At 42.5% G+C, this 19,021-nt stretch overlaps 2 protein-coding genes across 3 annotated transcripts; one reads left to right on the top strand and one right to left on the bottom strand.

The window, feature by feature from the left end:
• The first annotated feature begins 344 nt into the window (after positions 1 to 344).
• LOC133228694 (branched-chain-amino-acid aminotransferase, cytosolic-like) lies at positions 345 to 1,715 on the top strand. The gene is given in 2 exon segments (XM_061384389.1): positions 345 to 1,012; positions 1,014 to 1,715. Coding segments are annotated over 2 exon segments (1,191 nt in total). The 5' UTR covers positions 345 to 365; the 3' UTR covers positions 1,558 to 1,715.
• Positions 1,716 to 13,449: 11,734 nt separating this feature from the next.
• Positions 13,450 to 15,857, bottom strand: MBD3L1 (methyl-CpG binding domain protein 3 like 1). 2 transcript variants are annotated; one of them, XM_061383879.1, is made up of 2 exons: positions 15,817 to 15,857; positions 13,450 to 14,546 (listed from the first exon to the last, which is right to left on the bottom strand). In XM_061383879.1, the coding sequence occupies exon 2, from the start codon at positions 14,396 to 14,398 to the stop codon at positions 13,811 to 13,813; it is 588 nt and encodes a 195-aa protein (XP_061239863.1). In that variant the 5' UTR covers positions 14,399 to 14,546; positions 15,817 to 15,857; the 3' UTR covers positions 13,450 to 13,810. The 2 variants fall into 2 exon arrangements, with proteins under 2 accessions (XP_061239863.1, XP_061239862.1); XM_061383878.1 differs by lacking the exon at positions 15,817 to 15,857 and adding an exon at positions 14,987 to 15,101.
• Between the last annotated feature and the right edge of the window lie 3,164 nt (positions 15,858 to 19,021).

Here is a 19,021-nt window from a genome sequence, read left to right as displayed (position 1 = left end):
AATTTCTAGTATGTATATTAATAACATTTGTTCATATTGTATAATCTGAGGAGGCTTATCATTCATTTGACAATGCTTTCTGTGCAACTTAACGTACCAAGAAATTATAGTCAATTTTATATATATATATATATATATATATATATATATATATATATATATTTCCGCCCCCCTCCCCCCGCCGAGATGCCTCAGGAGCTCTCTGAAGCATCCCAAAGCTAGCTGAAGTCAAAAGAACTGTCAGGTAGTTAGTATAGGAAAAATGAGTTCAAAATGGTGGTGACTAAAAGACAAACTGAGCTTGTGGCGCCGGGCGCAGCGTGTCGCCGCCGCTCTCCGCTGCCGCGCGCCCCGGAAGGCTCCCCATGGCCAGCCCGCCCCCCGCCGCCGCGGCCCTCGTCCCTCAGGACTGCAATAATGGATGCTCCGCAAAAGGTACCGGAGAAGGCGGATCCAAAGAGGCGGTGGAGACTTTCAAGGCTGAAGATCTAATAATCACACGAGCCACCGTTTTGAAGGAAAAACCAGACTCCAGTACTCCGGTTTTTGGAACGGTTTTTACAGATCACATGTTAACAGTGGAGTGGTCCTTGGAGCTTGGATGGGAGAAACCACGCATCAAACCTCTTCAAAACCTCTCACTGCATCCGGGTTCATCGGCTTTCCATTATGCTGTGGAATTATTTGAAGGGTTGAAGGCATTTCGGGGAGTAGATAATAAAATTCGTCTGTTTTGGCCAAACCTCAACATGGATAGGATGTACCGATCTGCTATGAGGGCAACTTTGCCGGCGTTTGACAATAAAGAGCTTTTAGAGTGTATTCAGCAGCTTGTGAAATTGGACGAGGAATGGGTCCCCTACTCAACATCTGCGAGTCTATATATCCGTCCTACGTTCATTGGAACTGAGTCTTCTCTGGGAATCAAGAAGCCGACTAAAGCCCTGCTCTTTGTAATCTTGAGCCCAGTGGGACCTTATTTTTCCACTGGAAGCTTTAATCCTGTGTCCCTGTGGGCCGAAGTATGTAAGAGCCTGGAAAGGTGGGACTGGAGACTGCAAGATGGGAGGGAATTATGGCTCATCTCTTTTTGCCCAATGTGAAGCAGTGGAAAATGCGTGTCAGCAGGTTCTGTGGCTCTATGGAGAAGATAATCAAATAACTGAAGTTGGAACTATGAATCTTTTTCTTTATTGGATAAATGAAGATGGAGAAGAAGAACTGGCAACTCCTCCGCTAGATGGCATCATTCTTCCAGGAGTGACGAGGCAGAGCATCCTGGACTTGGCACACCAGTGGGGTGAATTTAAGGTATCAGAGAGATACCTCACCATGGATGACTTGACCACAGCTGTGGAGGAGAACCGGGTGAGGGAGATGTTTGGTTCAGGCACCGCCTGTGTTGTTTGCCCTGTTTCGACTACACTGTACAAGGATGAGACTATACACATTCCAACTATGGAGAATGGTCCTAAGCTTGCAAGCCACATCTTAGAAAAACTGACTGATATTCAGTATGGAAGAGAAGAGAGCGACTGGACAATCACGGTAGCCTGAATGGACAAGAACGGGACGTGTGCGCTTGGGACAGACTGTGGCATTTGAATTATGGGAAATGTCTTTGGCTACCTGATTTTAGTTGTGCTGTTGTTCATATTATCTGCGTTACCAGGGTGATTGTTTCCTCATGCCAGAGAAGACAAATCACAACTGTCCAATGATCTTTTCTAAACTTGCTCCTGGAAGTTTTCCTTACCTTCTCTAGAGAGTTGATTATGGAAGCCATATAATTGTAGAATTTTCATCCATAATCTTAGTGCCTCCCTTAGGGCTTCACTCAAATTTTTTTTTTTTTTTAATGTTTATTCTTTAGCATAAGTTATGTTCTGCTTCTCAACCAATGAGTGTCTTTGTGTTTGAAAGCTAATCTGAGTACATTTCATAGGTACCATTTCCCGGGCCACATCTCCATTCTCAGAAAAGTGTGTTGTTGTTGTTGTTTATAAATCAAGACTTAGAGAAACTGGATTTCTTTCCCTTACATTTCTTCCAGGTCCCCTAAGTCCTCTTAGGGAGAATCTCTCCTCCTTCCTGATATCACAGTCTGCACCAGGCTCCATTGGTACATCAACAAGACCACCCCTGCTGTCTCCAGATTGTGTTTAATTCGTGGGCAGGCTTCACTACAGGACTGAGGGTCTTGTGCCTTATAGATCTTTGCATCCCCCAGCCTGGCCCATAGTAAGGAATGAATGAACATTTAGCTTCTATAGAAGTGTACCTTCTTTGTTTCTATATTATGAAACTTCTTTACTAGAATTTGTGATTGATTCTGACTTTGTCTATATTTACCTCATGTTGTCTTTAATTTCCATGGACTGCCAAGTCATTAGAGATACTCTGATTGTAGTTTGTTGGAGGAATGATTTATTTGAAGAGTGTCTGGGAATTAAAGTAATAATTCTAAAAAGATGGTGATATCATATCAACCAAATGGAAATGACATGTTATATGTTATATGTCGAATACATAAATGTTAAAGTGTTAAGTACAAAATAAATCATATTTAGTTTTTTGGTAGAAAGAAAAAAAAAATAAAAGACAAACTGAAAAACCTGTGGAAGTGGAACAAAAGAAAATTTGTGGACTGGTGTGAGAACTTCAGGTGAAACAAACACACCCCCTTCTTGGCTAGCCCGATTTTCATAGGGCAAGCTCAAGGGGGAAGAGACAAACATATAAAAGGAGGAAGCCAAGATGGATTGAGGCCACTCCTATGGGGTCAGTCTGCCTTCACGCCTCAGGGGTGTACTTTCCTTCCTTGCCAAATAAAACTCTGAACTGTAACTGAGCTATGACACTGGCCAGCTGTTTCAAATCTTTGCTGTGGCAGATAGAACTGAGGAAATTACACTCTTCCCCAACATATCTTTAATTAGAATTGATAGCAGTTTGTAAGAAATATAAAAAAATGTTTTTAAAAAAAATTTGGTCATATAGAGTATTTAAGAACAAATATAAATCAGTTAAAGGCAATATAGTTCAAACAGTCTGTTATCAGACACAGCGTTCTAAGGAAACTTGTTCTCTTAGCAAACAGGGACCAAGTCTGGTCCTGCATCAGTCTACTTTTAATAACAAAATCTATTTACCAAGTTGAGTATAATCTAATCTTAGCCTGACTATGTATAAAATTCCTTTTTACCCAAAACATATCCCATTTTCCTACTGTATAGTGAAATGTTTTATTATTTTCAGTAGCTTTAATTACATATTTAAATTAGAATACCCAACTCTTAAAAACCTCAATTTTTAGTGAAAACCAAGAGGCAAGTAATAGTTAACAAAATCTGGAGAGACTATTTTAGATTTTTTGAGAACACAATTATTCCTATGGAATTTATCTAAAAGCTCTTATCTTATTCACTTTTACTTTAAAGTTTCACCATATCAGGTTATTTTTCTCTCTGACAAATTTGCAAAAGATATAATAAGATTTCATTTAATTTTATTAAACCTAGGTGCAGTAAAAGTATTATACTTAATGTTGATAACTCTGAAGACATGTCTTTATTAATTAGATCAACAAACTTGAACATTAATACCATGTATTAATTTAATAATATACATTTCCCAGTTTATGTGAGCCTAAAATTCATTTAGCTTAATTTCTCTTGTTAGAATTGTCTGCTTTATAAATGCTTACTTTTCTTTAGGTCAGTTAAATAGAGCTAATTTACAAATTAACTTCAGCAATGCTCTCCAAAGACAAGGACATATATAAACACACAAACAGACCTCATAGTTCTTGTTTTAAAATTTCAGCCTTATAGTCAGGTATAGCAATGTAAAACCCATCAGTTTACAAAAGAAGTTGGATTAAAATTAGGTTTCTGGCAGATAGAACAAATAAAACTCACTTGTCTAGGTAGATAAATATGTGCTTAGGATTTCTATTTAACTTTGATGAGTCAATTTCTAAATTACTTCACCCTCTCTTCAAAATTTGCATTTTAAAAAGATGGCAGAGGTAAGAGTTCGTGAGAAGGCCAGGTGGGACATTTGCATCTCAAAGGCACAAGCAAGACCCCCCTAGGATGACTTTGCTTCCCCTTTGTTTAATATTTACAAGCCTCTTAAGATAAATAGGGAAGGTTTGTTGTTGTTCAGTTGCTCAGTCATGTCCAACTCTTTGCGATCCCATGGACTGCAGCACGCCAGGCTTCCCTGTCCTTCACCATTTCCTGGAGTTTGCTCAAACTCGTGTCCATTGAGTCGGTGATGCCATCCAACCATCTCATCCTCTGTCGTCCCCTTCTCCTCTTGCCTTCTATCTTTCCCAGCACCAGGGTCTTTTCCAATGAGTTGGCACTTCCCATCAGGTGGCCAAAGTACTGGAACTTCAGCTTCAGCATCAGTCCTTCTGAAGGAGGAAACAGACAGAACAGGCTCTATCTTGAAAGCAGGACGCTATCTTGGGCTGGACTGTGGACTTTGAGCTATATGCTTAGTATCTATGGAAACGACATACCAATGGAAAACCAGACCCCCTGGATGAAGGAGCCTCAGGACTTGTACCTAGAATCTCTGTCACCTAAAAGAATATGCTAATTATCTCTGTAACAGAACAAAGTCATAAATCCCTTTATGCTTATCGGGTATGACCACAGGCCTATTGATAAATGTCCACTGTTTAACTATCTGGGCTTATCGCACATGAATCATGGGTTAACTTTGATAGTATCTCTCTTTTACCTTGTCCAGATTAGTTTTAAGGAATTTGGGGAGGTGGGTTTGAGCACATACACTTAGGGTATATAAGGTTTTCACAAAAACTGGTCAGGGTCCTTGGCTAAGAGGAGCCTCTGCCTTGGGCCTGCCGGTGTAATAAACTGCACTCCACTATCTGCATTGTCCTTCTGAGTGAGTTTGTTTCCCGGAACGTGTGGCTACAACACTTCCAATGAATATTCAGTATTGATTTCCTTTAGGATTGACTGGTTTGATATCCTTGCTGTCCAAGGGACTCTTGAGAGTCTTCTCCAGCACTACAGTTTGAGGGGATCAATTCTTTGGCACTCAGCCTTTTTTTATTGTTCAGTTCTCACATCTGTACATAACTACTGGAAAAACCATAGCTCTGACTATATGGACTTTTGTTGGCAAAGTAATGTCTCTGCTTTTAATATGCTGTCTAGGTTTGTCATAGTTTTTCTTCCAAGGAGCAAGCATCCTTTAATTTCATGGCTGCAGCCACCATCTGCAGTGATTTTGGAGCCCATGAAAAGGTTTGGGGAGTGGTAAAAGGATTGGTCCCCTTCATGGATTACAGCCTTGTTATGCTGAAGGGGCTTGCAATGAAGCTATGAGCCACGCTGTGCAGGCCCACTCAAAATGGATGAGTCATAGTGAAGAGTTCTGATAAAACGTGGTACACCAGAGGAGGAAATGACAATCCACTCCAGTATCTTGCCTTGAGAACCTCATGGACAGTATGAAAAGCAAAAAGCTATGACACTGGAAGATGAGCCTCCCAGGCCAGAAGATGTCCAGTGTGCTATAGGAGAAGAGAAGAAGGCAATTACTAATAGCTCCAGAAAAAATCTTTTTGCCTTTTCTACTGTCCATGGAGTTCTCCAGGCAAGAATATTGGAGTGGGTTGCCATTTCCTCCTCCAGTCAATAGTAAAGGAAATCAACTCTGAATATTCATTAGAAGGACTGTTGCTGAAGTTGGAGCTGCAATACTTTGGCTATCTAATGTGAAGAGCTCATTGTAAAAGACCCTGATGCTGGGAAAAATTGAAGGCAAAAGGAGAAAGGAGTGGCAGAGGAAGAGATGGTTAGATAGCATCACCAATTCAATGGACATGAATTTGAGCAAACTCCAGGAGATAGTGGAGGACAGAGGAGCCTGAAGTGTTGTAGTCTATGAGGTTGCAAAGAATTTGCCATGGCTTAGAGACTGAATAACAACAACCAGAAAGAATGAAGTGGATGGTCCAAAGCAGAAGTGACACTTAGTTGTGGGTGTGTCTGGTGGTAAAAGTAAAGTCCAGTGGGGTAAAGAAGAATCTTAAAGAGGAACCAGGATTGTTAGGTCCATGAATCAAGGTAAATTGGATGTGGTCAAGCAGGACACATCAAGATTGAACATCAATATCTTAAAAATCAATGAACTAAAATGGACAGGAATGGACGAATGTAGTTGAGATGACCATTATTATATCTACTACTGTGGGCCAGGATCCCTTATAAAAAATGGAATAGTCTTCATAATCAATGATAGAGTCTAAAGTGCAATACTTGGGGGCAACCTCAAAAACAACAGAATGATCTTGGTTTGTTTCTAAAGGCAAACCATTCATCATCACAGTAATCCAAGTTTATGCCCCAACCACTAATACTGAAGAATCTAAAATTGACCGGGTTCTATGAAGACTTACAACACCTTCTAGAACTAACACCAAAAACGATGTCCTTTTCATTATAGGGGATTGGACAGCAAAAGTAGGAATTCAAGAGATACCTGGGATAACAGGAAAGTTTGGCCTTGGAATACAAAATGAAGCAGGGCAAAGTCTAACAGAATTTTGTCAAGAGAACACGCTGGTCATAACAATCACCCATTTGCAACAACCCAAGAGACAACTCTACATAAGGACATCACCAGATGGTCAATACCACAATCCATTTGATTGTGTTCTTTGTAGTCAAAGATGGAAGTGCTCTATATAGTCAGCAAAAAAAAAGATCTGGTACTGACTATGGCTCAGATTATGAACTCCTTATTGCAAAATTCAGGCTTAAATTGAAGAAAGTAGGGAAACCACTGGGCCATTCAAATCCCATATGATGATGCTAAAGCTGAAACTTCAGTACTTTGGCCACCTCATGCGAAGAGTTGACTCGTTGGAAAAGACTCTGATGCTGGAAGGGATTGAGGGCAGGAGAAGGGGACGACAGAGGATGAGATGGCTGGATGGCATCACCGACTCAATGGACGTGAGTTTGAGTGAACTCTGGGAGTTGGTGATGGACAGGGAGGCCTGGCGTGCTGTGATTCATGGGGTCACAAAGAGTCGGACATGACTGAGTGACTGAACTGAACTGAACTGATGAATAGATTCAGGGGATTAGATCTGCTAAGCAGAATAGCTGAAGAACTAGGTATGGAGGTTCATAACATCGTACAGGAGGCAGTGACCAAGTGGGCAGAGAAAGCCAAGATTTTGGTGGTAACATTCGGAGCAGTGAAAACCTTATTGCAGGGACATGCAAGGAGACTAAGTGGCTCATTCTCTGAAAAGCCCCCGGCTCCCTGAGGGTTTTGGCAAAGCATTTTTAAAAGGTAAGTGAAGGGGGGTCGGTGTTGCAAGGTATATGATCAGCTTGTGCACAATTCTCTGATTGGCTGATGGTGAGGCAGCAGGGTGGTGTCACAGTGGTTCAGATTATGAGTCCTTAGGCTCCAGGAGGCCTGGGGCTATGTGCTTATGGTCATCAAGTAGATCTTCCATTTGGTGGTGGTGGGGGGGGTGGTTCACATCTGCAAAAGAACTCAGAAAATTTGCATCTAATACTATTATATGAGAACTTGAGGGAATAGCTAAAGCAGAGGATAAGGGGGAAGGCCTGTCCTGGGTAGGCCCCACAGGGTCCTGCTATTACACCTTGAGCTGGCCTCAGGTGTCTGATCTGCCATTGGTACTGAGCTCCCTCTGGGAAAGTGGTGGCTGAACAGAAGAAATGGATTATCTTGGGGGCCTCCCCTAGAATCAGGGGCCCCTCTGGCTCTCTACCCGCCACTGCACTGTGTGCTGCAGACCCTTGCTGGTTCATCTCATGTCTTTCAGCTGGGCGAAGAGCAGAGGCAGCCACTCAGAGCTTTCACAGACTGCACAACATCCCCTGAAGTGTTTGTATTTTAAAATAGCGCCATCATCATTTCAGTGGAACAAAGCTAGTAGAGGTGATGGAATTCCAGTTGAGCTATTTCAAATTCTAAAAGATGATGCTGTGAAAGTGCTACACTCAATATGCCAGCAAATTTGAGAAACTCAGCAGTGGCCACAGGACTGGAAAAGGTCAATTTTCACTCCAAACCCAAAGAAAGGCAATGCTAAAGAATGTTCAAACTACTGCAAAATTGCACTCATCTCACACACTAACAAAGCAATGCTCAAAATTCTCCAAGTCAGGCTTCAATAGTACGTGAACCATGAACTTCCAGATGTTCAAGCTGGATTTAGAAAAGGCAGAGGAACCAGAGATCAAATTGCCAACATCCACTGTATCATTGAAAAAGCAAGAGAGTTCCAGAAAAACATCTATTTCTGCTTTATTTATTACGCCAAAGCCTTTGACTGTGTGGAACACAAGAAACGGTGGAAAATTCTTCAAGAGATGGGAATACCAGACCACCTGACCTGCCTCCTGAGAAATCTGTATGCAGGTCAAGAAGCAACAGTTAGAACTGGATATGGAACAACAGACTGGTTCCAAATAGGGAAAGGAGTACGTCAAGGCTGTATATTGTCACCCTGCTTATTTAACTTATATGCAGAGTACATCATGAGAAATGTTGGGCTGGAAGAAGCACAAGCTGGAATCAAGATTGCCAGGAGAAATATCAATAACCTCAGATATGCAGATGACACCACCTTTATGGCAGAAAGTGAAGAGGAACTAAAGAGCCTCTTGATGAAAGTGAAAGAGGAGAGTGAAAAAATTGACTAAAACTCAGCTTTCAAAAAACTAAGATCATGGCATCTGGTCCCATCATGTCTTGGGAAATAGATGGGAAAACAGTGAAGACAGTGACAGACTATTTTGGGGGGCTCCAAAATCAGTGCAGATGGTGACTGCAGCCATGAAATTAAAAGACGCTTACTCCTTGGAAGAAAAGTTATGACCAACCTAGACAGCATATTAAAAAGCAGAGACATTACTTTGCCAACAAAGGTCCATCTAGTCAAAGCTATGGTTTTCCCAGTAGTCATATATGGATGTGAGAGTTGGACTATAAAGCAAGCTGAATGCCAAAGAATTGATGCTTTTGAAATGTGGTGTTGCAGAACACTTTTAAGAGTCCCTTGGACAGCAAGGAGATTCAACCAGTCCATCCTAAAGGAAATCAGTTGTGAATATTCATTGGAAGGACTGATGCTGAAGCTGAAACGCCAATACTTTGGTCACCTGATGCGAAGAACTGAGTCATTTGAAAATACCCTGATGCTTGTAGAGATTAAAGGCAGGAAGAGAAGGGGACAGCAGATGAGATGGATGGATGGCATCACCGACTTGATGGACCTGAGTTTGAGCAAGCTCTGAGAGTTGGTGATGGACAGGGAAGCCTGATGTGCTGCAGTCCATGGGGTTGCAAAGAGCTGGACATGACTAAGCAACTGAACTGAGCTGAACATCTCAGTGCGGAGTGAGCATCTGGGCTGGCAGCAGCTGCATCCAGGGCCCTGGTAAAGCTTCAGGCTGATGTGGGCCTGGGGAATTCAACAGCCAGCACTCTGGTCCCAATTCCACTGCTGATCAGTCCTGCCATGGGGAGACTTGCTCAGCTTTTTGGGACTTGGTTTTCTCCTTTGAAACAAGTGATGGTGGCTGGATGCTGGATGGCAGGAGCAACTGGAGTGGTGCTGGCTGAGCATTCACCAAGGGCTTGCAGCACAGAGTGCAGAGCGTGCAGGGGAGCTGTGGTTCTGGGGAGGCCCCTACAAGTTATATGTCTCCTCTACTCAGCAACAGTCCCCAGCACACAGCCCAGTCCCACTGGCAAATCACACTCCCAAAACCAATTCAAGTGGAGCAGCATTGTCAGTGGTGGGGACAGAACTGGTTACTTGGGGTGCATCAGGCCAGACCTCCCACACGGATGAGGATCCTTGAAGGCCAAGAGGGAGGAGAACTTCGCACCCCATCTTCCTGACATTTCTACCCCTGCACCTACTTACTGATGGGGGAAGGGTAATATTATTTGTTGTAAATAGTATGCACTAGGTTTGAATATTACATTAACATCCTGTTTCTTTCACAGCCTAGAGTTGTGATTTGGTTCTTTCACCATTCTGTGCTCATTGAAATGACATGCAGACTTTGACATTCTTCTTTTAATTAAGAAGTCTTACAGGTTCATCAGCTTGTTGTGGGTGAAGGGAGAAGGGCCAGCTCTCTGGCTGGTGAAGGAAGCTCCAAGTCTCCCTCCTCAGAGGGCTGATTCATTTCATGTCATTCAGCTGGGCCAAGAGCAGAGGCTGCCCCTCAAACTTTCACAGATCGAACAAGAACACCTGAAACGTTTATGTGTTTAAATAACACCTCCTGATACTGGGTCCTGAACTTGGACAGTGGCCACCATCTGACAGCTCTGTGGGAAGAGGAGACACTTTCTGCTTCTCTTGTGGAAGTTTCTTTTGATCAAATATGAAGAATTTATAGTTTTCTGATTTAATATCTTGAATTGCATTAGCTCTAAGTGAGGTAAATATGCAAAGAAATCAAGATGTGCAAGTAGATAGGATGAAGCCAGAGGAAGGACATTTGTAGAAAAACTAAGGGCAGTAGAACTCTCCATCCTCAGGCCCTTCTAGGCCTAGATTCGAGTCCTCCTGAGATCCTGTCCATGACCTCAGAATTCCTTTTCCCAATGATTTTCTCTTCAGGGGTAAAGATTTGTGATGCAGCTTTTGAGGCTACAGCTGCACCTCATTACATAAATACCACTGTTCCCTGTGACCTAGATTTCCAGCATCCTTGCACTTCTGTTCTACAATCCCCTTTAGGGCCGGAATTCCCTGAAGGTTTGTCAGCCGATCAGCTATGTCGCAGTCACTTCTCCCTGCCCGGTCCTGATGGCTCCTTTTGAGCTCTGCTTCATAAGGATATCTGACTGTAATCCTGGCCAGTGTATGACCCCATACTTTCCTTGCTGTCCAGTGGGACTTGTGGGTCCCTGTGGTTCTGAGGCCTATGATCTTGGACAATCACTACTTCACATACTTAGTCATGTTGTTACTAACTGGTCCTAATGGGGAAGCTGGGACCAAGCCCATGAGCTTACAGCACCCCCCCCCCCACACCCCGACTCCCATCCCTGGGATGACTGTGTGCTTTTCCACAGTCTTGTGGTGTGGTTATGTCAGGGTGGTGTGGACCTTTCTTAGTGGACCTTTGAAAGTAGAGACATGAAAGGGAAGCATGTGAAGGTCCAGTGGAGGAAATGCCACCAAACTGATGATCCGCAGGCATGCACAGACACAGCACTGATGATTGAAAATACAGAATGCTTCCAATATGGGTGGTAAACAACACTGCTCCAAGCTTACCTGAACACCCACCCCATGAGCTAATACCCACCCCATCTAGCATTTTGAACATCACTTCCTGGAAACACCCTGTAAGAGCAAGGGCCAGATGTAGGAGGCTCAGCCGAAATGCCTGGGTCTGTTACCTAGAAGAGATCTCCCAGAGTCCCCTTTTCTCCCATCCAGAGTTCAAAGGGTTTGGCTAGAACAGAATAAAGCAGAGGCGTTGGACACATTTCTGGGTCCTTCTTGACCTGGATCCTGTCTAGTTCACAGGGATCCATATAAACATTATTCTCTCCATTAAATCTTCAAGGAAACTGTGACTTGGGTCTTGTGGATTCATGCCATGTCATCCCTCAGGGATATCAGGATTGGTGAAACAGAAACAGACATGGCCTCAAATGAAATTGAAATGTGACCTCAAGGCAAGATCATCTCCCCTCCCAGGAAACCTTGGAGCACATGTGCCCCTGGACTCTATGCCATGACCCGCATCACTGTTCCTCCACACCTCCACCCCAAAGCCCCAACAGTCTCAAACTGCCTAAGAGAGATTCCAGATCCAGACCCCTCCTGGGTCCTTCAGGATGGGAAACAGGCCATGACAGGAGGAGCGAGTCATGAATATGGAGGCAATCACCCTACTTACTGGGACTTGAAACTGGAATGACTAGGTCTCTGGGAAGCATGAATCCTGGGGTAAGACCAAGGCTATAAAAATTGTCTGTTTTGGATGTAAAGATGAATAAACTCAGGGAAGAAAATTTGAGGGAAAAACAAAGCAGTCTTTTTTCATTTTTTCCACACAGAATCCATTCAGACAGTTAAAGCAGAGGCTCCTCTACAAGTAGTACAAACATGCCAGACATAAAGCAAGCTGTACTGTTTTGCCTTGAGTTTACCGAAGAGACGGCACTATCTCTACAGCTCATGCAGACAACCAAAGCTGAAGATGCCCAAGGACTAACAATTAAAATTACACTAATGTCACCCATTCTGCCTTTTCAGGCATGAGCTTCTGCTGCTCATTCTTAAGCAGTCCTGCTGAGCAGCTGCTGGTACCTGCTGAGCAGCATGATGGGCAAACTCTGCCTGCATCATTTCGGTTATGCTCATCACCCCATGAGGTTTTATTTCCATGTTATAGCTAGAGATATGGAAGGTCAGATATTAAGTAACTTGGTGAGGAAGGGAAAATATTACTTAGAAAGTGAATTAAACACTCAGCCAAACTGTCAGAGAAAGAAATAAGGCGTTTTCCAACATACTGGCAGACCCAAAGTTGATCTCCCTAGGGCCACCTGTGAAAGAACCAGTAAAGAATGTATATCATGATGATGAAATGTGAACCCGGCAAAACATAAAAGGAATCATGAGGAAGAGAAAAAAATTAGTGTATCTAAATAATTACTGGTTTTAAAATAAGGCATTCTAACTAAAGTCCCAGATGATTGCCACATTCTAGAGAAGATTCAATTTAAAAATGTCTCATTTTTAGGGAAGATATAAATACAGATACTCTGTTTTTTAAAAAAACATCTCTTTCTCTCAGAAATTGGTAAATCCACCAGGAAAAAGTAAGTAATGATGAAAAGAATTTGAATAGTACAGCACACGTGTTCTGGAGAAGGCAATGGCACCCTACTCCAGTACTCCTGCCTGGAAAATCCCATGGACGGAGGAGCCTGGAAGGCTGCAGTCCATGGGGTCGCTGAGGGTCGGACACGAGTGAGCGACTTCACTTTCACTTTTCACTTTCGTGCATTGGAGAAGGAAATGGCAACCCACTCCAGTGTTCTTGCCTGGAGAATCCCAGGGACGAGGGAGCCTGGTGGGCTGCCGTCTATGTGGGCTGCGACTTAGCAGCAGCAGCAGAACATGTGTTCAGGCAAATAGACATATATATATATATATATAAACAAGTCCAGGCTTCTTATTAATGATGCTGAAAACAGTCCCTCTTGACAGCATCATTTTCCCAAATGACATGTCAATTTTCATGAATGAAATTTCAAACACAAGTAGGTCTAGAAAACAAGGGAAAGTCTGGTATTTCACATTATGTGCACTTCTGAATTCATATGCAACAAAAGTCAGAAAAATAGAAAGAGATATCTTATTTGAGAATATAGATGTAAAATTTTTTTAATGAGATGTTTGGGAATCTTTTTGGGAAATATTACAAACACACACAAAAAATGTAATTCAGACTAAGGAGTTCGTAACTGTGAGAGCAAAACCTTGAGTAATCTTATGACTTTGATGACTCTGTTAACTTTCAAATACAAATAACATACATAGTAATTAAAAATGAGAGAACTCAATTTCCCACCTCGAAAGGAAATCCCTGTCTATATTTTCTGTCATACAGAATTTACAATGGAGGAAAATATTAGTATATCTTAAGTTTCAAGAACTCAAAGCAAGAACACTGCAAAGAGATGTTAATAAAGTGTTGTGTGAAATTTCACGTGCATCATCTTCTCTTCTTCACAGCATTGGCCCAGGGCATCCTTCTTGGCCCCACACTTTCTCTGCCTCGCCAGCCAGTCTGTCAGCGACCATTGCTATCGCCAGTCTCTCTCTTGCTGTCTTCACTCTCCTTTCCTGATTCCTGATATCCTCCTCAGTTACCAGACACTGTTCACAGAGGACCTGTGGGGTGCCAGAACCAGCTCCTGGAACGGTCTGTGACAAATCTGAAGACCACGCCGGGGTGGCCATGGGGCTGGAGTTTGGACCACCTGTATGTACCCCTGGCAGGGACTCACCTGGACAACTTGGTGCAAATTTTTGCAAGGCTTTGGCTAGATCCAGAGGACTTAACAGTTCCCCTGCGCTGCTGCAAGCCTGGAGTCCTTGCAGTCTCTTCTGCCAGTACAGCTGTTGGGGGTTGTCCAAGGTTTCCTCCCAGGGATAACATCTGACCTCATTGCTGGGATGGGATGTGATTCTAGTCACTGGTCTCTTGAATATGTAACTGGACATCCTCAAAGGGATTGAGATGTTTAAACCAGGCTTTGGTTTGGGTACTTTTCCACAGTCACAATGCTTCCTCTGTGAAGTCTTCACCATCATACTTCTTCTCCTTGTACCTTATGAAAAACCATGAAATTGAATCCAAATGATAAATGAAATCTGCCTTCTTGGACCATTATTTTGGCTCTTTTGTACTCTCAGCCTCTCTTTGTCCCTCCAGGGTTAGATTGAACATCATCAAGCAGATCTGAGTCAAGAACAGAAAGCTCAAGGTCAAACCTCAGGGTTACCCCAGCTCATTCCTCCTTCATAGTTTGTAAGGTGAACTCTTTCACCTCCTTCACCCCTTCCTTTATGAGTGTGACTATATTCTTTTTTGTCCTTATCACTCTCAACTGCACCAGTTCGGGTAGTTTATGTCACATGATCTTCAGTCTTTTTTTAAATCCCAAATGCTTCAGTGTCATGTGACTTCATTTGGTTAACCCACTGACACTTGTTCATAGCTGCTTTAGAGCTTAAGAATATAGTGACATTAACAACTGTCCCACCCTTAGCAACTCACCCATATCCCTGATGTTTATCTCCACCCAGTTGGTCATGTTCTAAATAAATACTTCAGAAAACTTATTAACTCACTACTAATTTCTGGTCTGTGATTTTTTCCAAGACTCCTACAACAGATACCTGCTCCTCAAGATCCTGTTATACCAGATCACCATATCTTCATCTTAATTTCTTGCCTTCTAGTCATATCAGTCCTGGGTTCCATGGACTATGATCTCAGTAATTCTCTTGGAATAATCCAAAATTCCTTACTGCTCATCACATCTGTCTTGCAAAAAAAAAAAAAACAAAACAACAAACTTCAAACCTGACACTTGACTGCCTTTACCATAGCTACTGGTGGTCTTATGGTAACTGCTAAGAAAAGCACACAACATGATATTTTACTACCACTGCAAGTCCAAAATCATCTGCATCCATTGGAAAGCATCCATAATGCCTGGAAATTTTGTTTTCTTTTTATGTGTTGGCATATTTACTTTTGGATTTTCCCCAAAGTCTGTTTCAGGTTTTCTCCACTTTCCTTTTTCCATCACACGCATCCCATGTCCCTTAACTTGCCTGATATTTCACAGAGAAGCTGTTAACTACTACAATGAAATTTTACCGCAGTAGTCCCCAAATCTGCAACTATCTCTAAGATTCCATTATTTTCAAAGTTCCTTTAATTATATTTAAAGAAGCATCTTTTATCTTCCAATGCTGATCCTCATTTCTTCTTCCTTCTTAGTAAGTTCACCATCCCAATATATCCCTCTTTACTTTCAGCCTCTCCTTTTCCACCGAATCCTTCCTTTAGCATTTAAGTACCTACAAATCTCTCTAAACTACACGGAAAGCCTTCACCTAGTCTTCCCAGGAACTTCCTGAACCACCGTCTTTCTACTACTGCCCCTTAGCTGTGAACCATTGAGAAGGGTGATCTACATCACGTGTCTCTGCGGCCTCACCTCCAACCAACTCCTCAGACCTCCTCACACTACCGTCTGACTTCACCATTCTATGGGTGCTTCCCTTGGTCAGGTCACAATGACGACTTTGTTACTAGGACAAGCATGGAGCTTTTCATTATTCATCCAACATGGTCCTTAAGTGCAAAATGTTTAAGTATCTTTGGGTCAATTTAAACACATGAATCACATTTTATAGCTGTGAACCTTACAATCTAAATATGGAATAGGTATGTTGGATAAATTATGTCTCACAAATTGGAATTGTGCTGCAAATGAAAAGCACAAAATAAATTTCAGGAACTCAATACTGAAAAAGTAAAATATGTCATTATTAATTTTTACATTGATTGCATTCACAAATGAAAATATCTTTAGCTGTAATGGGTTAAAATATACAATTAAAATAATTTCACTTGTTTGTTTTTACTTTTTAAGATGTGGCTACTAAAAATATAAAGTGCTTAAAGCTATTGTTGGACAGTGCTGGTTCAAGCCATAAGAAAAAAATGAAGTCCACAGAAAGAGCTCAGCAAAGCTGTTCCCATGGGAAAGAGTCTATCTACCTCAACCTCACCCCAAGATGTAGCAGACTCTCTCATACACACACACACACACACTTTCTAAATCAAATATTCCCACCATTATGCCTCAAATGCCTTGAGGCTGCACTCCTACAGTCTTAACCAGAATAATCTCAAGAAAAAAGTCAGAAGTCAAGACAGTTTATCAATTATGATGAGTCAAAACCAGAGACTAAGGATAATTTTAGGAGGAATTTCCTGCTCATTGACTTCTGTTATTAATTCAATACTCTTGAGAAACTTTTGAAGGAGGGTCATTTTAAAAAATCACTTCATCTTTACTATGTAAAATACACAAGATATGTAAAGAATAATAACTGTAGCCAATAAATGGAATCAGGATGATAGGATACAAACATTGTTATTAGTGAATCAGTCAGAGGACAGATGGCGTTAATTTGGGCCTCATTAGGTTGATTCTGATTGGATGACCAACATATCGATTGTATTATGCTGGCCCTCCTCCTAGTTAACCACCAAGCCCACCAACCAGACTAGTCCTTGCTGACAAATCCCCTAGCTCCACGCCCTGATAGCACCTGGAGAATTTTCCCAATGTCACACTCTGTCACTTCTCTCTCCTTCCTGCCACAGGCCAGGGAAACATTTTCTCTGTGGTTCATCCTCTGTGCCTGCCCAGTTGTCCCTCAGGTAAAAGAAAGGACCAGGGTGCAGACTCTGTGAGCTGCAGGAAATAGGACAAGGACTGGGGTATGCTCACAGAAGAGGATAAGATCTTTAATGTGCTGGGTACGTACCCAGGGACCAAGAAGCCCCAGTGAGTCCTGAACAGACTTGAAGAAGATGGTGCAGGACAGAGCAGAAATATTTGGGTGGGTGGGATTCTTTTTTTTTTTAATATTTAAAATTTTTATTTTTTAGGTTGTGCTGGATTTTGTTGCTGTGCAGGTTTTTCTCTAGTTGTGGGAAGCGGAGGCCACTCTCTAGTTGCTGTGTGCAGGCTTCTCATTGTGTGGCTTCTCTTGTTGAAGAGCATGGTCTCTAGACACCAGAGCTTCAGTAGTTGTAGCATGTAGACCTAGAGTGCGAGCTCAGAAGTTGCGGTACATGGACTTATTTGCCCTGAGGCCTGCGGAATCTTCCTGCACCAGGAATCAAACCCTGCATTGGCAGGTGGATTCTTATTCACTGCACCACCAGGAATGTCCTGCTTTAATAATTTTTAAGTGTACTGTTCAGTGGTATTTGGCATATTCAGATTGTTTTGCAACCTTGACGACCACTGTCTCCAGAACTCTTTTCATCTTGCAGAACTGAGATGGTGTCCTCATTAAACATTCAATCTCAATTCTCCCTCCCCCAGCCCCTGCCACCCACCATTCTACCATTTCTTTAGGAATTTCACTCCTCTAGCTGAAGCTGAAACTCCAATACTTTGGCCACCTCATGTGAAGAGTTGACTCATTGGAAAAGACCCTGATGCTGGGAGGGATTGGGGGCAGGAAGAGAAGGGGACGACAGAAGATGAGATGGCTGGATGGCATCACCGACTGGATGGACGTGAGTTTGGGTGAACTCCAGGAGTTGGTGATGGACAGGGAGGCCTGGTGTGCTGCGATTCATGGGGTTGCAAAGAGTCGGACACGACTGAGCGACTGAACTGACTGACTGACTGAGGGACCTCATATGAGTGGAATCATACAGTATTTATCCTTTCATGTCTGACTTATTTCACTGAGCATAATGTCTTCAAGTTCATCCATATTTTAATGTATGTCAAAAATTCCTTCCTCTTAAAGGCTGAAAAATACTGCTGGGCATACACACTGAGGAAACCAGAAGGGAAAGAGACACGTGTACCCCAATGTTCATCGCAGCACTGTTTATAATAGCCAGGACATGGAAGCAACCTAGATGTCCATCTGCAGATGAATGGATAAGACAGCTGTGGTACATATACACAATGGAGTATTACTCAGCCATTAAAAAGAATACATTTGAATCAGTTCTAATGAGGTGGATGAAACTGGAGCCTATTATACAGAGTGAAGTAAGCCAGAAGGAAAACACCAATACAGTATACTAACGCATATATATGGAATTTAGAAAGATGGTAACGATAACCCTGTATACGAGACAGCAAAAGAGACACTGATGTATAGAACAGGCTTATGGACTCTGTGGGAGAGGGAGAGGGTGGGAAGATTTGGGAGAATGGTATTGAAACATGTGAAATGTCATGTATGAAACGAGATGCCAGTCCAGGTTCAATGCACGATGCTGGATGCTTGGGGCTGGTGCACTGGGACGACCCAGAGGGATGGTATGGGGAGGGAGGAGGGAGGAGGGTTCAGGATGGGGAACACATGAGAAATAAAGGAATAAAAAAAATAAATAAATAAATAAAAAAAAAAAAATAAAAAATGAAAAAAAAAAAAAGGCTGAAAAATATTCTGGCAGTAGGTAGTTGGTGTAGGGGATAGGAAAGTGGCTGGCAGCTCCCTCCCTCCCTTTCCTCACGTCCCCCAGTCTGAGCCTCTCTCCCCTAGGGGTGGCTGATTCCCAGCATTCAAGGACCATGGTGGTCTTGGAACCAGGAACAGCCCTCCAGCTGCACCTGGGAGATGAGGTCCTTCTCCTGGTCCCGTTGAGGCCTACAG

This window comes from Bos javanicus, chromosome 17 (assembly GCF_032452875.1).
Source record: "Bos javanicus breed banteng chromosome 17, ARS-OSU_banteng_1.0, whole genome shotgun sequence".
Lineage (NCBI taxonomy): Eukaryota > Metazoa > Chordata > Mammalia > Artiodactyla > Bovidae > Bos > Bos javanicus.
Note: the sequence above shows the minus strand (reverse complement) of the source record. Positions and strands in the feature narration are given on the sequence as shown.